The sequence below is a fragment of the Podarcis filfolensis genome (genome assembly GCF_964270895.1).
Source record: "Podarcis filfolensis genome assembly, chromosome: 2".
In the NCBI taxonomy this organism is placed as follows: domain Eukaryota; kingdom Metazoa; phylum Chordata; class Lepidosauria; order Squamata; family Lacertidae; genus Podarcis; species Podarcis filfolensis.
In genome coordinates, this window is record NC_139605.1 from 40,334,801 (window position 1) to 40,357,639 (window position 22,839).

General features: G+C 43.1%; 1 protein-coding gene and 1 long non-coding RNA gene across 2 annotated transcripts in view; one reads left to right on the top strand and one right to left on the bottom strand.

Annotated features, from left to right (window-relative positions):
• Positions 1–22,839, bottom strand: part of LOC310757703 — a 421,645-nt gene that overhangs the window by 14,765 nt on the left and 384,041 nt on the right. The gene's annotated exons all lie outside the window — the stretch shown is intronic.
• On the top strand, positions 76–14,640 carry SEC61A1 (SEC61 translocon subunit alpha 1). The gene is made up of 12 exons (XM_083603087.1): positions 76–297; positions 2,150–2,217; positions 4,347–4,412; positions 4,518–4,596; positions 5,215–5,346; positions 5,482–5,591; positions 7,561–7,714; positions 8,745–8,905; positions 9,783–9,980; positions 11,164–11,355; positions 12,053–12,129; positions 13,064–14,640. Exons 1-12 carry the CDS (start codon positions 291–293, stop codon positions 13,248–13,250), a joined length of 1,431 nt encoding a protein of 476 aa, XP_083459213.1. The 5' UTR covers positions 76–290; the 3' UTR covers positions 13,251–14,640.

Consider the following 22,839-nt stretch of genomic DNA (forward strand, 5'->3'; position numbering starts at 1 on the left):
CGTAAACCGCGTACATTAAGGCAAGGCCTCGGAGGGCGCTGGGAACTGTAGTCCTATGTGTGGGGAAGGTCACTAGAGCCGTTGGAGAAAGAGGAGGAAGTCTCTACTGCGCCTGCGTGGATATGCCTGCCTGTTAGCGCGCGGGCGAGGTGCGGGAGGGGGGGCGGTGCGTGGCAGGAAGCGGAAGGAGGCCGGGAAGGCTCAAGTAACTGACGTGTCTCTCCGAGAAAGGAGCCTGGAGTCTGCGCTCCTGCTTGGTCCTTCCCTTTTCCGCGTCGAGAGCGCCCAAGATGGGGAGTGAGTATCGGCGTCGCTGCTTGAGGGAGGGAAGGCGGAGAGCCGGTCCTGCCGCAGACGCCGCCGCCGCCGTGGCGGGCGAGAAGCGGAGGGCGCCCGCGAAGAGCGGGGGCGCGAGGGGCGAGGCGGCTGCAGGGAGGTCGGAGCGCTTCCGTCAGGGGCAGGGAGACGAAATGGCGGCTGGGGAGGGAGGCTGCTGGTGGTGGAGGAGGAGGACAACTCCCCTCGAAACTGGGAGGATTCAACGGCAGGTGCGGGAACTGTCAGCTTCGTTACGGGGGATCAGTTGCCCGTTACGTGCCTCTGCCCTGCCAGAACTGCGCTGGGGGGGTGGCCCTCACCCGGCACTGTTTAGACGCGGAGGCTTACGTGGCCGCCCCTTAAAACGATCCACGTTCGCTCTCTTCGTGATCGTTGCAGCGCCGGCCTGGAATGGCAAATTCGGCGTTGCCCCCCACCCCGATGAGGGATCCTCACCCCCCCCCGCCCCGCCCTGCCCTCCAGATGAGGAAAGCGCCAGCCAGCCCTAAGGTCGCAGAGTGTGCCCGAGGTTCGGCTTAAATGGGTTTGTTTGACACCCAGGGGGACTCTTCTATACATATATAGATATGAGAAGCTAGTAAGTATTTTATATGGGAAGCTAGAATCAGCTAATAAATTGACACAATGCAGTCTGGATTATGGAAGCATTTTGTCCTTTTCATTGCAGTGCCACCCTGTAAACACAATTTTTCTGAATGGCTTAGAATAATAATGTGTTTAAAAAAAAAGCAGCTCAGGGGTTGCGTAACCATAACGTTTCAAGTACAATATAATGCTCTTTATTGGGAGGGAAACTCTTTCAGATATTGCTTACAATATGCAGAAATCATTCTTCTTTTACACACGTATCTGATTGTGACCCTTGTGTGAAGATAACTCTTTCCTTCTCTTTTTGCCTCATGCTTCCCAGTGCAAACATGTTTTTCACGCTGTGTGCCGTTTAAGTGTAAAGAGGGCACAATGACCCACAGTGGAAGCCACAGTGGGCTGCTCCTGCTATCTGTTTGCATTCCTTCAAAATAACTGTGGCTGTAATGTGATGATGGCCAATTTCTTGCCACATCACTGCTATGGGAAATGTGTTTTCCATTGTACTGTGCTTTCCACTTGATAGTGTGATGGGGTGGCCACTAAGGTGGGTTGTGTATTTGGGGGGCATTCCTTTTATTTGAACTTTAAATTTGGTTTTACACTAACGGCATTAACACCTTTCATTCTCTTAGCACACTATTGAAATATGTGAGTTTGGGCAGTCTTTTCATGGAAGTACAAGGCAATTTTAATTTCTTAGATTTTCATCTGTGCTACTATTGAATAGCCTTTCCTTATTATCTGGCAGCTTCATTTATACTGCTCTTCTTAGTTCTGCTTCTAGGAAAAGACAAAAGCAAAATTTGATAACATGCCTAGTAAAAATGCATTTTTAAAAATGGCATTGTTGGGTTGCTTGCATGATAAGCACTAGTTTTAATACATGTGAAGTTTCAAAATGATGCTAGCACCAGCAGTGATTATAGTGAAAGTAGCCTTTTAGTTTGGAAATAAGATTCTGAAAGTATAGCCACCTCAATGCATAGGATCTCCATCGGAGTGCGAGTGGGAAATAGGGTTGTGCCAGTCCTGAGCCTTTGATCAGACAGGGAATGAAGGTTCACTGTGATTTACTCAGGGTTATCATATAGGTTAGTGGCTGGGCAAGGTTTAAATTTGGGACTTCTAGGTTCAAGCCTAACGCCCTGGCTCATAAATTGACTGCTAAGGACCTTGTGAAATCCATATATCTGTTCTCTTTTCATACCTTTTTTCACAGTTAAATTTCTTGAAGTAATCAAGCCCTTCTGTGTTATCTTACCTGAGATCCAAAAGCCAGAAAGAAAGGTAAGTATCCTTAATCCAGGGCACAGTCCTTCAATGGCTGCGCTCGTTTCTCTCTGGTCGGGGACAGAGGGTGGCGCTTGGGGGGGAATTGTCATCGCGCCACTCCTTGGTGTGTGGAGTGCCTCAGGGTGCGATACTCTCCCCGATGCTTTTCAACATCTTTATGCGCCCCCTCGCCCAGCTTGTCCGAAGTTTTGGGCTGGGTTGCCATCAGTATGCCGATGACACCCAACTCTATCTGTTGATGGATGGCCATCCTGACTCGGCCCCAGACACACTGACCAGATGTCTGGAAGCTGTGGCTGGATGGTTACGTGGGAGCCGGTTGAAGTTTAAATCCTTCGAAGACAGAGGTCCTCTGGCTGGGACGGGACGATAGGGGATTGAGGGGGCAACTCCCATCTCTTGCGGGGGTGCAATTAATGCCAGCACCGTCCGTTAAGTGTTTGGGTGTAATCTTCGATACCTCCCTCTCTATGGAGGCGCAGATTACAGCTATAACAAAGGCGGCATTTTTTCATCTCTGCCAAGCTAAGCAGTTGGCCCCTTATCTCTCTCGCCCTGACCTAGCCACTGTGATCCACGCAACGGTCACCTCCAGACTGGATTATTGTAACTCGCTCTACGTGGGGCTGCCCTTGAGACTGACCCAGAAACTCCAGCGGGTGCTGAATGCTGCGGCGAGACTCCTTATGGGGTCTTCGCTGCGAGACCACATTCATCCGGTACTATACCAGCTGCACTGGCTCCCGGTGGAGTACAGGATCAGGTTTAAGGTGCTGGTTTTAACCTTTAAAGCCCTATACAGCCTAGGACCCTCGTACCTACAGGACCGCCTCTCCTGGTATGCCCCACAGAGAAACCTACGGTCTGCAAATAAAAACATCCTGAAGGTCCCAGGCCTCAGAGAGGTTAGGCTGGCCTCAACTAGAGCCAGGGCCTTCTCGGCTGCGGCTCCAATCTGGTGGAACGCTCTGTCACAAGAGACTAGGGCCCTGCGGGACCTGACATCTTTCCGCAGGGCCTGCAAGACAGAGTTGTTCCACCAGGCCTTTGGTCAGGGCGCAGCCTGACTCCCTCCTCTGGCAACCTGCACAGAATTTTGCTTAATGGTTGCCATCAACTTGATTTTAATTAATTTTTATAATGAAATATTTTTAGAATGTTGGATTATTTGATTGATTATTTGATTGTTGTTAGCCGCCCTGAGCCCGGCTTCGGCTGGGGAGGGCGGAATATAAATAAAATTTATTATTATTATTATTATTATTAAATCAATATTTGCAGGAGTTACTGCTAAGAGGAGAGGTTGTTATATTATATTTTATTCTACTTTTCAGACAAATATTGTCTCTCAAAACAGCTTGCATAGTTAAAATGACAGAAAGATACTGCTTTCAGGCTTTATAACAGAAAATGCACTTGAATGAAGGGGAAAGGTATGGAAAGGAGATCAGTTTGGCAGTGTAAAAACAAGTTAGTGAGTTGTAAGTTGGCATTTATAGCCAGTCTGATCTCCTCTTACTGTTGGTCTTGCTTGGGTTGAAGTGCTGCAACTAACTCACCAGCCCTTGTTCCACTGACCAATGACAGAGGCTCTCCGATTCCAAGGCATTTGGAGCTGAGCTCTTAGGGAAGAGGGGGGTGGGCAACCTCTGCTGCTGCTCTTCCCCTGACTGATGGATGGGGCCAAGCTGATCTTCCCCCTTGCTGTGATGCTATTTATGGAAAGCAGGGGGTTGAACCTTCAGCTGGCCCCTTGGTCTGCTGTCCAGTGTTAAGAAAGCTGTATACGTTGAATACAGTCAGATTGCTAAATGTTGCCATATGTTACCTTGTACATTTGTGCAGGCATGTCTGTAACTTAAGCACATGTGTTGGATTCCCAGCTAAGGGACTGTACAACATATGTACAAGAGTACAGCATTAGCAATTCTATGCTCAAATGTTACCAAGCAACTGGAAAATAAATTTATATTCATCTGAAGTCCTGGTTATGTTTTCTTTTGCCATGGTACCGTTTCTCCACCTTGTTTTCAGTGAACCTAAGGCTTGTATTTTAACAAATTCTTCTAGCCCCAAACACATGGTGGTAGTGATTTCTTTTATAATTACATTTCCTTCTGTAGATCCAGTTTAAAGAAAAAGTACTATGGACAGCTATCACCCTCTTCATATTTTTGGTTTGTTGCCAGGTATGCATATTACATTATTTCAAACTTTCCTTTAAATTTAAAATTTAAACCAAATCCAGGGAGCTAAGCCTGTGTTAATGTAATTGTCTTCTCTTGGAAATTCAGATTCCCCTGTTTGGTATTATGTCATCAGACTCGGCAGATCCATTCTATTGGATGAGAGTAATTTTGGCTTCAAACAGAGGTAAGAATGTCTCACTTAGCAAATGACACTGCTATCTGCTGTGAAATTTTATACTTAAATACTAAGTAGCAAAACCGAGTGGATCTTACCACTGACTTAAGCATTTTGAGGTGCCACTGACTTCATTGTTAGAGAACTGAGCAACTACCTAACTTGCCCATTGAAAACTGTGAAACATCAATGTGCATAACTGACTGAACCATGGCCTGGATATTGAAATTGGAAAATGGAATTTTGGCTCATCTCCATGACCATGATGATGCTATAGTATAAAAATGGGAATATGTAAATGTGATAGTGCTCATAAAATTTCAAGTGGCTTTGACATAATTCATACATGTTTTTCAGTAGTCCTTCCTCACCTATGTTCCAGAATTATTGTATTGTCTTTGTGTTGCTGTTTGGGGTCTGGGTTGCTGACTGTGAGACAAAGATGCAGAAGAATGATGAATCATCTGGAAATGAGTGGAGCTTCAGTTATGATCCAAATGCTTTCCCCTCCACAGTGCACATCTTTGGCCCTCTCTACATGTGCAGTGACTAGCTGGGAAGGTTGGCAGGAAAACTATGTTTTTTTCCTTACCGTTTATCTGTCATTCTGATTTCCACATCCAACAGGCACACTGATGGAGCTGGGCATTTCTCCCATTGTCACCTCTGGTCTCATCATGCAGTTGCTGGCTGGTGCCAAAATAATTGAAGTTGGGGATACGCCAAAAGACAGAGCTCTGTTCAATGGGGCACAGAAATGTAAGTATCAGGAGACATTACAGAGCTTGCCATCTGGATTGGCTTAATGCCTTATGCAGATACTGATGAATTGTATCCTCTCGGGTAATTGGAGACTAGGTTAATTCAGTCTTTTCTTGTGGATTCACTCCTCAGTGTTCGGCATGATTATCACCATTGGCCAATCTATCGTTTATGTAATGACGGGGATGTATGGAGACCCATCAGAGATGGGAGCTGGAATCTGTCTGCTGATTACCATTCAGGTAATTTATTTATTTCTTGTATTGGACTACTCATTGAGTGGATCTAGGAGATCTGTGGTTCAGTTGAGCTTCTACAGACACCATCATTTTAAAGTTAAGCACACTGCTTTATCTCCTACTTGTCCTTGCAGTATATTAATTGAATCTAGAATGCATTTGCCAATCATCCTGACGCTTCATTATTAAGCATGGCTAAAAAATTTTTTGTAAAGGACCCCTGAACAGTTAAATTCAGTCAAAGGCAACTATGGGGTGCAGCGCTCATCTCGCTTCAGGACAAGGGAGCAGGCCTTTGTTCACAGACAGCTTTCCTGGTCATGTGGCTAGCATGACTAAATCGCTTCTGGCACAACAAAACACTGTGACGGAAGTCAGAGCACACAGAAACACCGTTTATCTTCCTGCCACAGTGGTACCTATTTATCTACTTACACTGGTGTGCTTTCGAACTGCTAAGTTGGTAGAAACAGGGACAAAGCAACGGGAGCTCACCCCATTGTGCGGATTTGAACCACCGATCAGCAAGCCCAAAAGGCTCAGTGGTTTAGACCACAGTGTCATCTGCGTCCCTTTTATTAGGCATGGTATTCTTTATAGAAGCCTTGCATCTCTAGATATATTGAGTGTGTAGTTAGCTTCTAGGTTCCTCATAAATCTTATGGATAAATTTATAGGGAAGTTTTTAATGTTTGATGTTTTATCGGTTTTGTATTATTAGTATTCTGTTGATAGCCACCCAGCATGGCTGGGGAAACCCAGCCAGATGGGCGGGGTATAAATAATAAATTATTATTACTATTATAGAAGACCAGCTGTTAGCCATGATGTCTAGGAATGGAAATCTCCCAGAGCTGGTTGCTAGAATCTAGGAACAAATGGAGGATGACTTAACGGCATCCTACTTCAGAGTGATTCCTTGCTACGTATGTTGACCAGTCTTGCCAAAATAGGATATCTGAACTGTACTAACATTTGGCTTGACACAATGTGAGAATTTTCATGCCATATTGATCTTCAGAGTAACAGTTCAATTCACCTTCTGTATGCTGGTTTGTAGACTATGGGTTGTTACAGTATTTGCTTTGGAACATTAGTACATCTCTTCTGTTTATGGCCAAAGGGCTTTTAAGCATTGGGTTCACTATAAATTATTTAGACCTGTGTTGCTGCTTTTGTGCACCTGGGCCATCAAAGTCATATTGTGTGAGCTGAGCCAGTGTAGCTCAAGTGATGGTGGTGTATGTGGTCTAGGAATAATAATAGGAAAACAGGGATTCAGTATCTGCACAGCTGTTGCTTTATTGCAGGGAAGGGAAACCCCTTGAGATGCTGTTGAACTCCTCCTATCTACCCCAGCCAGCCAGTGATCCAATATAGTGGAAGTTGTAGTCCCAAAAACATTGACAGCCACAGCTTCCCTGCCCTTGACTTATTGGTTAGTGTTTGGAGCTGCACTCTGACTTCTTCCCCTTCTATAAGGGAGATTGACCATCATTTCATATACATGCTAAACATAGATGCTGTGGGAGAGCTAACAAACAATACATGCAGCACAGTTGACCAATAGCTGTGCATGAAATCTAACAACCAATCCAAGAGCTAAAAAATTACTTATAAGGTGTAAAAGTTGTATTGTACAATCAACTTTGCCTGCCCACCCCCCGAAAATCCTTAGCTGCAGCCAAGTTAGGAACAGCTTAGAAAGTTGGGTTTACATAATGCTCTTTATTTACCTCACGTACAAAGGAACTTCAGTTCATGAATCTCTGACTTGTGTACTTATGCTTTCAGTAATAACTATGTCAAAAAGTATAAATCAAAGATTAAAACAGGTAATTGTCATGTGTGCTGCATAAGCAGACATTTACAGAAAGCACTGACACTTTTTATTTCGCAGCCCCTCTATTAAAGTGATTGATCAGGTATGGTTGTGGTGACTCTGGAAAATAATTCATGTTTGGTTTTGCAGCTTTTTGTGGCTGGATTGATCGTTCTTCTCTTGGATGAACTTCTGCAAAAGGGGTATGGTCTTGGTTCTGGCATTTCCCTCTTCATTGCCACTAACATCTGTGAGACTATTGTCTGGAAGGCATTCAGCCCAACCACAGTAAACACTGGCCGAGGTAACCTCATACATGCGTGTTCTTTGTTTCACTGGAAGCATATCAGTTCCTCAGTTAAGTGACTCGGTGCCCCTGTGGATTGGATCAAAAGTTGGGTATTCTTTGGGAAAATGTTAAAAAACCTAAACACATACAAATGCACACCAGTACAATAAGGGCGTCAGTATTCCTCCGAAGCCACAAAATGTTGAGTGTCAATTGGAAAAGAGATGGAAGACTTGAGAGTGGGGAGTGAACTGGTTTGCCTGAACAATTAACAATTAACAGTATCTTGACTGGCTGGCTGGAACCCTGAGCAGGATTGCTTCTTTTTGGAGGTGAGGATGTTCATTTTATTGGAGGTCTCACTTCTCCAAAGAATTGACTGACTGGGGAAGCTACTTTACTATTTCTCACTTGCGGTTTTTTGGTACCCTCCCTGCATTAAATCCAGGGACCTTTACTTAGGCTTTTTTTTTGCTATGCAATAAATTGAATATAAAGAAGAGTTCATTCTTTCCTTTGTAAACTCAAGTTTTAAGATGACTGCTTCAATGAGTTTCATTTTTGTGTGTGATGTTAATGCATGGTTAGAGGGGGTAATGTAGCTCTGTAAGCAATGATTGTTAGTAGCTGCAAGTAAGAACGTTTAGTCCCTCCTATGTTATCACTGCCTGGGCTGTTAGATCAGTTTGGAGGGGGCTTTCTCAGTGATTGTGCCCAGTATCTGGCATTCTCCCCATTATATCATTGATGCAACTTGACTAAGCTATGGAAGACAGTCTTTTTCCCCTCAGACCTTTCAATGATCTGCTAATCTGCTCTGGAGGTTATGATTGCTTTCCTGTGGTATATTCTGGTTTTTAACTGCATTTTGTGTGTTTGTTGGCTTAATTGCATTGTAAACTACTCTAGGACCACACTGGTGAAAAGCAGTTTATAACCTTTTAAAATAAATTATTACAAATTTTATACAATTGGTTCAAAAGTCAAACTAATAAATGTCAAATTATCTGCAACTAAGCATCTCTCTATCATCTCTCACTTTAAGGCATGGAATTTGAAGGAGCCATCATTGCCCTGTTCCATCTGCTGGCTACTCGCACAGATAAAGTCAGAGCTCTCAGGGAAGCCTTTTACCGTCAGAACCTCCCCAACCTCATGAACCTGATTGCCACCATATTTGTCTTTGCAGTTGTCATCTACTTCCAGGCAAGTAGAATTATGGAATGTTACTTAAATCTAAGCAAGATGACAACAATAGCTGCTTGCTAACAGAGTGCTTGTTACATTTGTGACTGCATCCTAAGTATTGTTCAAAATGTTCCTGAGTTTAAACTCTGTTTCTACCAGTTTCCAAGGCCTAATTTTTTAAAGCCATCAGTGGCTTTCATCCACGTTATCTTTTGGCCCTTGTTTCTCATAAGTTCATCCAAACTAATCCTCATAAGACCCTTTCTTTATGGCCTTTGACATCCTCTTAATCATTTGCAACTTTATCCAAGCTATAAATATTGTAGTGGGATTTACCCATTCTCTCCCTTTTTTTCTGTACTGTTTTAGATTGCTAGTTCCTTAGGGGAGCAGCCTGTTGCGTACCTAAATTTGGAAAGCCCTACCTACTTAGGCTAATAGCACTCTATAAATAACAGCAAAGCATGCTATGGCCACAGCAAGTGTATTCATATTGGCCTTAATGCCTTAATAGACCCTCCTACGCAAAGTGTTTCTCTTTGCTTCTAAAAAGCATTCTGCTCCCAAGTTATTTTAATGGGGGGGGGGGGGAGAAAGAATTGCACTATTAAAGGAGATTTGATGCTCCTGCGTAACATTCTCTTTTAAAAACAACCCTAATGCACTGGGAAGTGTGAATGATGCTGGATGGTATCACATAACTTCCATGCAAACAAATCAGAACGATTGCTCAGTAAGCAGCAATCTTTAACCACTGTGCAAATTTTGTGCAAGCAAGTCAGGGTGGAATGTTGAAGAGCTCCGAGATTACTGAAGGTTTTTAGGTTCTCTTCAAGTGCACTGTTACTAAGAAGTGTTTGTTTTTGTATTTAACACTCACTTTTGCAACCTGCAGGGTTTCAGAGTGGATCTCCCTATAAAATCTGCCCGCTACCGTGGCCAGTATAACACTTACCCAATCAAACTCTTCTACACCTCCAATATTCCCATCATCCTTCAATCTGCACTGGTGTCCAATTTATATGTGATCTCCCAGATGCTCTCCGCTCGTTTCAGTGGCAACTTACTGGTCAGCCTGTTGGGCACTTGGTCTGTAAGTATCCGCTTGGTAAGATCTGTCCTTGATCTTGCAGCTTTAAACATAAAATCTGCTTTTTATTCGGGCTTGTACACTGACTCTGTACAAAGTATAAATCATGAGCTGAATTGGGGTGATTCAGGGGTTTTTGCAGTGACTATGGGGCAGGTTGGGCTAGTCCTGGAGCAATTTCCCCTTTCCCAAGATGACCCATTAAAAAAAAAGGGCAACCCAGAAGAAGAAACTACTCTCAAAAGCCAAACTCAGTGTCGCCATGTTTCCAAAATTAAAACAGAATTCACTAAAACACCTTATAAAGAAGATGCTGAGATAGGCTCAGGGGATAGGTGTACGAACAGAACTGAGCTTTATTATATTCACACCTAATGCTCCCAGTCAAGGGCTAACACCAGGGAGGTCATGCTAGGAAATACCTGTTCGGCAAGATAAATCACCTTTGTAGAGGCTAACTTGTTGCCAACTTTCATGCTGCAATGTGAAAGCACAATCCAATTTTGGCTGGCTTTATTTCTTAATGCAAGTCAATGGGATTTCCATGGATGAGCATTTTCTAGAGCTGGGGTGGGCTGGGCTGGATTGGGCTGGGTGAAATCAGGTTAACACATTGATCCCACAAATCAGATTGGGGGTCCATGCACAGCCCTAGTTTTTTTAGCATGAAGGTGCTCACAGGAAGACTCAGACTGCAGTTTTATACACATCTGAAAGTAAATTATTATTCTATATTTATATCTTTCTTTATACCCCACCTCAAGGCGGCTTACAGGTAAAAACAAGAATCGCTAAAAACATAGGAAAAAAGCATCATTAAAAACAATTAAACATATATAGAATTAAAACTATGAATGAGTATAAAACTATAAATCACACTGAACCCCATGGAACAATTTTCAGTAGGCAAGCATAGGATTGTGTTGTGAGTGATGAACGTGTAAGGTTTGTTTTAGGAGCCAAGTGGCTTTCATACCATGCCTTGCTGGCTTTTTGTGTCCTTGCCAGCTCCTATATTTAGCACTTGTCTTGCAGTAGCTATAATAGAGTTTCTCAACATACACATGAAGAAACCTATGCAGGTTTAAACCTATATTTGAATTCTGTGGGCATAAAAGTGACCTCTGGTGGCTGCATAATACCTGTCCTCTTAAGGCACAATCCGAACTGTCCACTTTCATTGCAGGATACTTCGTCTGGTGGTCCCGCCCGTTCATACCCCGTCGGTGGTCTCTGTTATTACCTGTCGCCTCCGGAGTCATTTACTTCTGTTCTGGAAGATCCTGTCCATGCAGTTGTTTACATTGTGTTCATGTTGGGTTCCTGTGCTTTCTTTTCTAAAACTTGGATTGAAGTGTCTGGCTCTTCTGCCAAAGATGTAAGTAAATAACATTGACCCTGCAGCTCTGGGTGCTTCTCTCCTCCCTGTTGAAAAGCCATAATGCTTCCCTTGCTTTGTCATTTAGCAGAAGGTGCAGTTAGTTCTGTGTCTAGCATTCTATTGTCACTAAATATATTTTTGGAAGGATCAGATTTGACTAAGGAGAATAGGATACTGGCAAGCATTTTTAGTTTCAAAACATGACTCCAAGATACCTCCCTCTTGCTCAAAATGTCACTCCCTGCCTAAGCTGTTCATCTTCCTAAGCTAAGTCTGGTATCTTTCTAGGTTGTCTGTTTAACAAAAGAGGGTACAGCCATGAGCTTGCCTTGAACAAAATGGGTTTAGACCCACAAAAGCTCGTCCTTAACATGGAGACGATTCTTTCATGTTTTAGCTTGTGAACGTTCATAGTTCATTTCTTATTGCAAACCATTCTCTTGAGGTTACCTGAAAAGATGGTCTGCTTTCCATGGGCAGATATTGAGACATGCCTCTCATCAACTTGTATATCTTTTTAGTTTGGTTTCCAGAAATATTTGTAATATTGCTACAACAAAAGTCCAGCCTTGCCATTTTTAATAGTCCTTAAATGAGGAGCATTAAAATCTCTTGTTTCTCATTTATAGGCAGTTCATCTTACTAACTGACTGTAAAAAGATCTAAGCTTCTTTTCTCTGTTTGGCCAATGCAGGTTGCTAAACAACTGAAAGAGCAGCAGATGGTTATGAGGGGTCATAGAGAAACCTCTATGGTTCATGAACTCAACAGGTGAGTTACAAACATGCAGAGATTCATTATGATTATAATGCTATATTCAGTCAATAATTTATTTATACCCCGCCTATCTGGCTGGGTTTCCTCAGCCACTCTGGGCGGCTCCCAGCAGAATTAATGATAATAATAAAAAAGTGATAAAACATCAGACATTAAAAACTTCCCTGAATAGGGCTGCCTTCAGATGTCTTCTAAAAGTCGGATAGTTGTTTATTTCCTTGACATCTGATGGGAGGGCATTCCACAGGGCAGGCGCCACTACTGAGAAGGCGCTCTGCCTTGTTCCCTGTAACCTCACTTCTGACTATGAGGGAACCACCAGAAGGCCCTTGGTGCTGGACCTCAGTGTCTGGGCTGAATTATGGGGGTGGAGACGCTCCTTCAGGTTTACTGGACTGAGGCCATTATGCTTGCAGTGTTCTAACGCTCTTGCAGTGTTGTAGTTTTGATTTTTTAAAGGTTTTTTTTGCATGCCATCAAGATCCTAGCTATATAAGAGCCTCTGTTAATTCCTGAGAATACCAAATTTCATTTTTGTTTCTAGCTTCATTGTTTGCTGACTTTAATGAGCACTATCCTTTTGTAGTGATCCTGAGGCTACAGAAAATCAGGGTTTACCTTCATAGTTTTCTTACTGCTTTACACAGCATTACTGTGACACACAAGTGCAAAATATAAGCAAAGGGTCATATTTGAAGTGCCTCCTTAAGTCACATACCTAAAAGATGTATGGGGGGATGACCCAAGCAGTCTTAATATTGTTGCAGTTTGATGAATAGTTATCTTTCTCTGGATTCTTCCCCTGTGTCTTAACTATCTAGACCTACAAAACATTTTTTTCCACTGACTCGGTGTTAGCTGTGCCTGAAGATGCTAGTAATGTCTCTTAATATCTAATTTATTTCCTTCCCATTGTGTCTCTTGTCAGATACATTCCTACAGCAGCTGCATTTGGTGGCCTCTGCATTGGTGCTCTCTCTGTGCTGGCAGACTTCCTTGGGGCAATTGGATCAGGCACAGGAATCTTGTTGGCTGTTACTATCATTTACCAGTACTTTGAAATCTTTGTAAAGGAGCAAAGCGAAGTTGGCAGCATGGGAGCGCTTCTCTTCTAAATGCATTGTCCCATGGACCCTAGGGGAGTATGAAGAGTGTTCTAGGATTTTTAAAAAATCAGGTGAAAAGATTAACAGCGGCATAGTAACATGGGCACACTGCATTAATAGGAACACTTATTTTAATGTTTTCCAAAGCACATTCCTTTGGTTCAGACTTTGTTAATATTCAGTTAATGTTTTATAAATCGATGGAAAATGTGCAAAAAAAAAACTTTTTAGAAAAGAAGGGTTTTTTTGTTAATTATTGCTGGAAGCAACTTCTAAAATCTGGTTTAGTTTTGGTTATTTACTCTTCTCTGCCTCTCCCTCTCCCCTGGTCCTATCCCAGGATTTCTCGAGCTTTTCCAACTGCAGTTTAAAGTGGCACAATTGAGTGACATCCAATGGTGTTGGCTCACTTGTGCAGTGGACTTCATCCTTTCCATGTGGAACATCCCTTTCCCTACTCCCCATGCACTCCCAAAATTGGGTCCAGGAGGACTGCTGGGAGAAGGGGAAGTCATGTCTGTCTGTGTGATGTTGGATTTCTCCCTATCTCTTTGGTAGCGAGAGAGATCTTTCCCACCCATCATCACAGCACCTATCTATTACTTGTCATGAGTACATTTCTTCACTCTTCCTCCAGGGTACTACAAATTTTGGGACTGCCAGATATCTCGTCAGGTACTCTGGGTCTTGTGCTTCAGTACAGACTGTTGGCTTCTGACTGTTGCCTCACTTTTGCAGGTGATATGTTCTTTCTGTCAGTAGAAAACTCACATCAGGCCTGCTTCATGGGAAGAAATAATCAAGCCTCAGAATTGTACATTGAACAAACACTGACCTTTTACGAGTAATTCCACACAGAAAGCCTGACATTTCCAAGATGGATGTTGTCTGTATTCTTATATCCTGAGAAGAACAGTGTGCTACAGTATTCTTCCTGGAGGTTACCAAACTTTTAAAAGTTCTTATCTGCCATCACGTTAAATAAGTTCTGTTCTAGCAGCTATGAGTGCTACAGTCATCCTGCTTGCTGAAGAATACACAAAAGCTGCTGCTTATAAAACTTGCATATCGCTCCAGAACAACTTTTTTTACCAACTTTTTTTCTGGAACACTTGACTACAAATCATGCACGTTGACGCCAGCCTTAGAAATACCTTCCCTATCTCTCACGAACCTAGCTGGAGAGCAGTGATGGCATTTCTCTGGAGGCCTAATGGCTTTTGCTTATTTCCAGGACAACTCCTACCAAATAGGAGAAGTAGCCATAAAGTCTTTAAGGAGTTTTGCCCCATCTTTAAAATTCCTTAAAAACTCAACTTCTGTTAGGATATATTGGTGGTTGTAAGGTGTTTTGTGTGTATTGTATAGGACCAAATAAAAACACTTGGTATAAAAGGAAGCCTGCAAATAAATTTTCCCTTTGTCAAGGTGATACTTGCCTTGCTCCCACTTGAAAAGGGATGGGGCTGAAAGATTCTCTTCTACTGCCGGTCCGTATCTGTCTGCCTAGATTTCTTAACTGGCATTTAAAATATGACTGTTTCTACCTTGACAAAGGCCATCTTCCCCAGACAAGAACAAGCAGGCACCAGAGTTCTTGGCCTCTGAGCCATACCATTCAACCAGTGTTCATTTGACAGAACAGCCTTGCTAACAGTGTGGAGGAGAGTACTCAAATGTACTGTAAATATGCTGCGGGCAGTTCAAAGCAGCTGGTGGCTATTACAAGGGCAGGTGTGGGTTCAGATTTGTAGGTGCCAAAGCAGAGTTTTTCAATGACTGCAATTGAACTGGATCCTCCTATTTCAGCCTGGATATACTTTGGACAATTGATCCTTAAAAAATAAGTTAATAACACACTTCTGTGCATCTTGCTTTCTGTGACCGGAGTCATCATGGTTGTTTTGATAGGTACAGCCTAAATGAGGGACTTGAATTAAGAGTTTAAGAGGAAGTGCTTGCTCAAGGTGCTCTTGAAAATGAGGTGATGCTTGGGTTTCTCTGTGAAAATGGCCACACCAGTTTTCATTCCAATATCTCCAAGGCAAATACTGCATTTTTCCTTTCTACCCCCTCCCCATTTTGAAAAGGTTGAACTTTAAAACAGATCATAACATGCATAAAGGTGCAAACCATGTTTTATAGTGATCTCTCCAGTTTTGCCTGCTGGTGCATTGTGCTATGGGCTTCATCTTTCCTACCCCCCTTGAAAAATGAGACTTGGCATTCCTTGTAATTTTTACAACACTGTGTTGTATCCAACAGTGTTACTCAACTGCTGGTGTGGCTTCTGTCAATGGAATGGGGAGGGAAGCTATTTTCAGCAGTTCCCTCTCCACAGATCTACTGCACAGGGTTGGAAGATGCCGCAGAACAGGCGTGGTTACAGACAGATGAAGAATTGCTGAAAACTGTTTCTCTCCCTGTTCCGCTGACATAAGCCTTAACCATCAGCTGTGAGATATTGCCCTCATATTTCAGATTGAGTGGATCAAGCTAAGAGCAAGTGGCTTGCTAGCCTCATGCAATACATTGTGAAGGTGACATTTGAGTCAGCTTGAATCAAGAAGTCTCATGAGCTCTGTAGGTCTTGCTTCCAAATACAGTCGTACCTTGGATCTCGGAATGCCTTGGCTCATGAACAAATCTGCTCCCAAACGATCAAAACCTGGAAGTGAGTGTTCTGGTTTTTGAACGATTTTCGGAAGCCAAACATCTAGCGTGGCTTCCATGCCTTCTGATTGGCTGCAGGAGCTTCCTGCAGCCAATCAGAAACCGCGCTTTGGTTTCTGAACGTTTTGGAAGTTGAATGGACTTCCGGAACAGACTCTGTTCAGCTTCCAAGGTACGACTGTAATTGGGCATAGGGTTGCCATCAAGGCCTGTACCTGTTCCGTCTTCCATCATTTCCCAAATGGGTCAAGGGGTCAAGCTGGGCTTTATCCTTAAAACACAAAATATCCAATGCATTCATTAATTTTTCATTCTAAAATTGCTCCAAGGCTTCAGACAAGGATCTTTCCCTAGGGCTACCTGCATGCAATCATTGATTGCTTATTTAATTTCTATACCACTTAATATATTAAATAATATTTTTTAAGTGGTGTGAAAAAAACTGAAGCAACAACGGGACTTAAAACACACTACTGTATTACAAAAACGTTACATATAGAAATGTTACATTAGCAAAAGTTACTGATACATATAAATATCAGTTCATTTCCTTCTGACACACCCTCTCTGCTTCCGGGTTCCCACTCAGGGTTCAACAAGTTCTCACAAAAGTCTCACAATGGGAAGAGCTCTTTGAAACAGCAGACATCACCCTAGTCTGACTCTTTGACTTGTAGGCCCAAGGTGGATGCTGCCTTCTCAGGCTGCCCACAACTTTGTCCCGTTCAGCTACACCCATTTCCAGGTGGAGCAGGTTTGTTGAGTTTTCCAGCAGGTCCGGAGGATGGGGAAAGAGCCCTCCTCCACTCTCAGTTCTTTCTTCACCCTTTGTCCTGTCTGCCGCCTCCAGCTGTTTTACTCTGCAGTGCCAGGGTTTGCTTTACTTGTGCTCTAACCGCAGAGCTCCAGGCCCTTCTCCATCTCCATACAAGTGATAGTTTTGCACCGTTTTCCTTCTCACTTGAAAATGGGTGTAAATGGACCTCTAATCATTTTGAAAACGGACCTGAAAACCTAAGCTCTCTTCTATGCATGGAGAAGAATAAAATTAGAAGATAATGCCTGAAATGGACCCCTTGCATCCTAACATTGTGCACTGGAGTTAAATAAAGAATAGCTTTAGAGCAGGAATGCCTAATTCGCAGTCCTCCAAATGTTGGACTACAGACACCCATCATCATTGACCATGCTAGCTCAGGCTGATAGAAGTTGTCGTTAAGAGCATCTGGAGGGACCCAGGTTAGCCAACGACACTTGAAATACTGTGAACAGTTCTGGTTACCTTGCCTCGAAAAGGACAACCAAACTGATCAAGGGAATGGAGCAACTTCCCTATAAAGAAAGGTGACAACATTTTAGTTTAGAGAAAAGGCAAACGGGAACGTGATAGAGGTGTATAAAACCATGCACAGTATGAAAAAGAAAAAACTGGTCTACACCACAGAGCCTAGGGCTTGCCGATCAGAAGGTCGGCGGTTTGAATCCCCGTGATGGGGTGAGCTCCCTGCTGCCAACCTAGCAGTTTGAAAGCACGTCAAAGTGCAAGTAGATACAGTGGTACCTCGGGTTACAGGCACTTCAGGTTACAGACTCCGCTAACTCAGAAATAGTACCTCGGGTTAAGAACTTTGCTTCAGGATGAGAACAGAAATCACGCAGCGGGAGGCCCCATTAGCTAAAGTGGTACCTCAGGTTAAGAACAGTTTCAAGTTAAGAACAGACCTCCAAAACGAATTAAGTTCTTAACCCGAGGTACCACTGTAAATACGTACCACTCCAGCGGGAAGGTAAACGGTGTTTCCGTGTGCTGCTCTGGTTCTCCAGAAGCGGCTTAGTCATGCTGGCCACATGACTCGGAATCTGTCTGCGGACAAACGCCGGCTCATTGGCCTATAGAGCGAGAGGAGCGCCGCAACCCCAGAGTTGTCCACGACTGGACCTAACGGTCAGGGGTACCTTTACCTTTACCTGTTTCTCATAATACTGGAATTTGCAGCCATCCAAGGAAGCTGAAAATTGCAAACTATAGAATTATTTCCCACAAGACATAATGCATAGCACCCAAGGCAGGCCAAGTTATTTTGGCACCTGAGACTGAACATTCCATAAACACCTCCCTGACAGTCAGTGCGCAACAATACATGAAATTCCTAGAAATTTGTTTCTCTTGTATTACAGGCATGTTGGGCAGCTGATGGGGAATTTTGATAGATCTGTCTATGGTCTCCACTTTTTCTTCCTCTATTACTTCAAAACAGAATAGGAATCCCCAGCTTTTAATGTGCTTCCTGCCTAAAGAAGGCTGAAGTTTGCTGCCCAGGCTCATATTGCAAGCCACCTCATAATGGCGGTAGAGAGAAGGAAGGCAAGCAGCTTTCAAGTAGGGACCTGTTTGCCAAGAGCTTGGGAAACGGGAGAGTCTAGCTAACAAAGACATCCTTGAAAAGGAACATTCAAATTGCAACACATGAGTATCCACTAGAGGATGCTGTTTTATTGCAGTTTTAAGTTCCTTGATGCTAATAACAAGTAAGCCAAATAGATCTATGCTGCTACCAGTACATATATTTGCTGTCAGTAGGGAAGTAAGAAATGGGGAATAATTTGAAAATTGCCTCACGCTGCCTTGGTGAGCATACAGTATTAAGTCTCTTGGATTGCTATCCTGCCAGCTTCCTAAACGCCATGTTTGAACTAAAAGCACTGTATCCTGTCTTAATAGTTCTGTGTCTGCAGTTTCTAACTTCTGTGTTGGATCCATTAGTATTTTCTCTTGAAAAGAAACCTATAGTTGTTGTTTTTTAACCTCCCTGACTTTTTTGACCCTTGTGTAAATGCAAAACGTGCGTAGAACATGTTCAAGAGCAGCAAAAGTAACTCTGTGACCCTAGCTGGTACACTCCATTACATTAAAGGGTCTTTAGCTAATTTGGTGCTAATATCATCTCTACCCTCAATACTATTTTGCTAGAAATCCTATTTTGCGTTCTCTCTCTCTCCTCTGTCACACTTCACGTATGCTTCTTAATATCAGCAGGGTTAGGGTACAGAAATCCCACTGTGACCAACTATTGCCAAAACGCTCTCATCGTTGTTATTTGAATTGGAAAGATCAAGGAGTTTTCTGACAATGGGGACTATTATGCAGAGTCTCTCTGAATATGTGCAGGAAGTTCTAAGGAGTGAAGCGGGTGCAAGATCAAAACTGATCCACCCCTTCCCCATCTTCCAGTGCAAAGAGAGCACTGTACCCCAATGGTACAGCCAGCAGTCTGATGGATGTTAGGGCCACAGATGAAGAGAAACATTAAGACCAACTTCTAGTGCACAGGACCATGTGGCAGATGCCAAGTGAGTAATGGTAACACTAAGTTCGAGGAATAGGCTCTTGAGTGCACATTTTCTGAATGAATTTGAAAGCGTGTGAGTAGGAAGATCTATATTGCTAATGCAGGCCTTATCTGTGGCTCAATGACAGCATCTCTCTACATCCTTCTCCCGCTCTCCCTCTCAAGTTAGATGCATTCAAGTAAAACTAGTAACTAGCTTCCAAAGATAGGAAGCTACATTGCCCTCCTTTGACGTCAGATACATTAATGTGAGTTGGCATCTGGGGTACAAGGTTCCCCTCTCTGTCCTATGTGTTTTCCCTGTTTCTTTGCTATTCTCATTCACTTCTTAAGTATCAAGTCATTAGGGGCCGATATCTGCTCCCCCACCCTCTCCAAAGTGCTTAGTATGTTTTAGGCGCCCTATTAATGATAATGACTTTCATTATCTGCCTTAGGAAATGCTGTTGTTGCTTGAAACTATCTGCATTGAAATATTTATCCAGTGATGGTGCTGACCACTGCATCTCTGAAAAGCACCTGTGGTGCTGTGTCCTTACTGTATTGTGGATCTGCCTGTTCTTATCCACAGTTCCACACTTGCAATATGTCAGGGAGAGCGCAGGCATAATGTTATGAAGATACATAGTGTGTTAAAAACTGCATCCACTTGAACAGAAGCAACTTTTCTTTCCCAGTTCTGCTTTGCATACTGCAAAACAGCTTGAATGGAAATCCACTAAATCTGACATTGAGGATGCTATCCTTAGCTGCTGTCTGCTAGTGATGGAATGCCCTCTTTCAGAGTTAGAAACTTATGTCATTGTCCAAACTCTACAATAATCACCAAGCTGAGAAAAATGAAACGACTAGGTGCAATCACAGTCTCTTTCCACTTCCACCACCTGCCCCAGCCATCTTCATTCAGACAAATGCAGTCCTAAAACAATCCACTGGGGAAATAAATGCAGCTAAGCAGAAGAAATCAGCAATTTTACTTTTTATAACTGAGATGTAAAAATAATGAAGGATGGGTGAAACTAGAAAGAGAGGAACCACAAACCTACCTCCTAGATGGCTTATTTGTTTTTGAATGATGCAGCTCCATGCAAAACTGGAATCCAATGACATGTCTATTTCCAGCTTCAACACAAATTTCAGATAATCTATTCAGAGTCAACACCACACAAACAAAAGTTGAAGTGCAAGCATACTAGTTGTAGCTCCACAACTTTGCGTTTTACATGTACCACCTGCTGCAGATACTTCAATCTCCTTCCGAAAACTCTGTTTCCGGTGTATGTTTTGTGAGCTACTTTTGATACTACTTTGCATTCTCTCCTAGCTTCTTATGGGCGACATCAAACAATGTGTGAGCAGACGGCTGCTCCTCTTCCACCACCCTGCAGCTCCCATGTGCACCCCACATCTTTACACCAGCTCACTAAAGAAGATTTTGGGGGTGCACGGGGACGGGTTGTAAGGGGGAGGAATGATAATTTAGTTAACTGCATTCAGTATGCTGCTAGATGGACGATGCTGGTAGCTCTCATTCTCCACCTTTAATAATGGGGAAGGCTTCACTTGCCAATTTTCTGAATGCCCTACATCTGTTAAGCATGGGAACCCTGCTAGTAGCAAACATTAGCAGTGCAACTTATTGTTAGGAGAGCAGTGAACTCTTCCCTAAAACAAGGACAGAATAAAGTCTGTTCATGTGCTTTTTAGCAGCAGCTGGGTACAAAAAGGTTGCAAGTGAGGGTATTCACACCATGGATTTTAGCACTGGGTGGTGGGGGCAGGGGAGAGAGAAGCTTTGCCTGTTACTAAATTCTGTATGTTGGGCTGCTGCCTTTAATGTGAAAATTCTCTGTTGATGCATGGAGCGACTAGTCCAAGCTTGATCATCCCATCCTATCAAGGGGAGTCAGGTAAGTAGGTTGGTCATTATTCTCTCTCATTTTAAGGGATGACCCCCCACTTTTTTATTAATTGATTTGCCATAAGTAAAGAGAACTACCGTATTTTTCGCTCTATAAGACGCACCAGACCACAAGACGCACCTAGTTTTCAGAGGAGGAAAACAAGAAAAAAAATATTCTGAATCTCAGAAGCCAGAACAGCAAGAGGGATCGCTGCACAGTGAAAGCAGCAATCCCTCTTGCTGTTCTGGCTTCTGGGATAGCTGTGCAGCCTGCATTCGCTCTATAAGACGCACACACATTTCCCCTTACTTTTTAGGAGGAAAAAAGTGAGTCTTATAGAGCAAAAAATACAGTAACTTTGCACATTTTCTCAGTGTGGAATACAGCTTAAAGACCAACCATTTCCCACAACTTTTCTCCTGATCCTCAGTACCCTTACTCGGAAGCAGATTCCCTGTGATAAATGAGGCTGATGTCCTAGCAATGTCAAAGAGGTTGTACGTAACAAAAGAAGGGAAAAAAATCTGTCCATTCCCATCCCATCTCAAATGCAGCATTGAGGATAATGCTTTCTGATGCAAATAGGCTTGCCCGCATCGTTAATTTTAGGCTGTTGAGTAGCTAACGACTTTTATTAATGGATTCAAAAGCAAAGATGTAGTGAACTGTTTTAAACCTGATAACTAATTATCCCTTTTGAGCATGAATGCATAGATAGTGAAAACTGTTGCATAGCTGGAAGCAAACATGCATCGGGAGGGGCGGGGTGGAGCAAGGGTGTGTCGGTTGGGGGCTCCTATAGGAGAGGCAAATGATTGGTGGAAGGGGCTGGGTTCAAAGGCTGCTCTTTGGTGTATTTATTATTAACAGTGAAATCCTATGCATTTCTTCCCAGATGTAAGCTCCACTGGCTTAAAGGGAAATTATTTCCAGGTACTTATGTATAGGATTGCTGCTGCCAGTCAGAATGGTCAATTCTGAGTTAAGTGGACAAATAGCCTGACATATTATAAGGCAGTTTCCTACTATACCATCGCAGAGCCCAAGATTTTCAGGGATTTGAACTGCAACCCTTGTATACATCACATAATTCTGGAGCAATGCTTGTGCAATTCTGATCAAAGGGTGCTGATGAAATTCAGTTTTTAAGTCCATAGGTTTAAGCATTTCATGTGCTACTTAATTAAAGGATAGCTTTTTCTACTGTGGCCCAAAATTTAGGTAATGCCTGTCTTGCTAATAATTTCCCTTGTTCCTAATGGGTGATCTGGGGCAGGGGTAGGCAACCTAAGGCCCGTGGGCCAGATGCGGCCCAATCACCTTCTCAATCCAGCCCACGGACGGTCTGGAAATCAGTGTGTTTTTACATGAGTAGAATGTGTCCTTTGTTTAAAATGCATCTCTGGGTTATTTGTGGGGCATAGGAATTCATTCATTATTTTTTTTCAAAATATAGTCCGGCCCGCCACATGGTCTGAGGGACAGTGGACTGGCCCATGGCTGAAAAAGGTTGCTGACCCCTGATCTGGGGCCAGGATGCCTTAAGGACAGGCTTACACCGCGTGAACATTCCCTGTTACCTGCATAAGATTTTGAGGCCCTGCTCCAGATTTCCTTGCTGTCTGATTTGTAGTGGATGACCATCCAAGACATGGCCTTATTGGTGGTGAT

What these genes read in the sequence shown, in the direction of transcription:
- SEC61A1 (XM_083603087.1), top strand. An exon ending in GTTCAATGGGGCACAGAAAT is followed by an intron (nt 5,347 to 5,481) that starts GTAAGTATCAGG and finishes TTCACTCCTCAG; the next exon opens with TGTTCGGCATGATTATCACC. An exon ending in CACAGTAAACACTGGCCGAG is followed by an intron (nt 7,715 to 8,744) that starts GTAACCTCATAC and finishes TCTCACTTTAAG; the next exon opens with GCATGGAATTTGAAGGAGCC.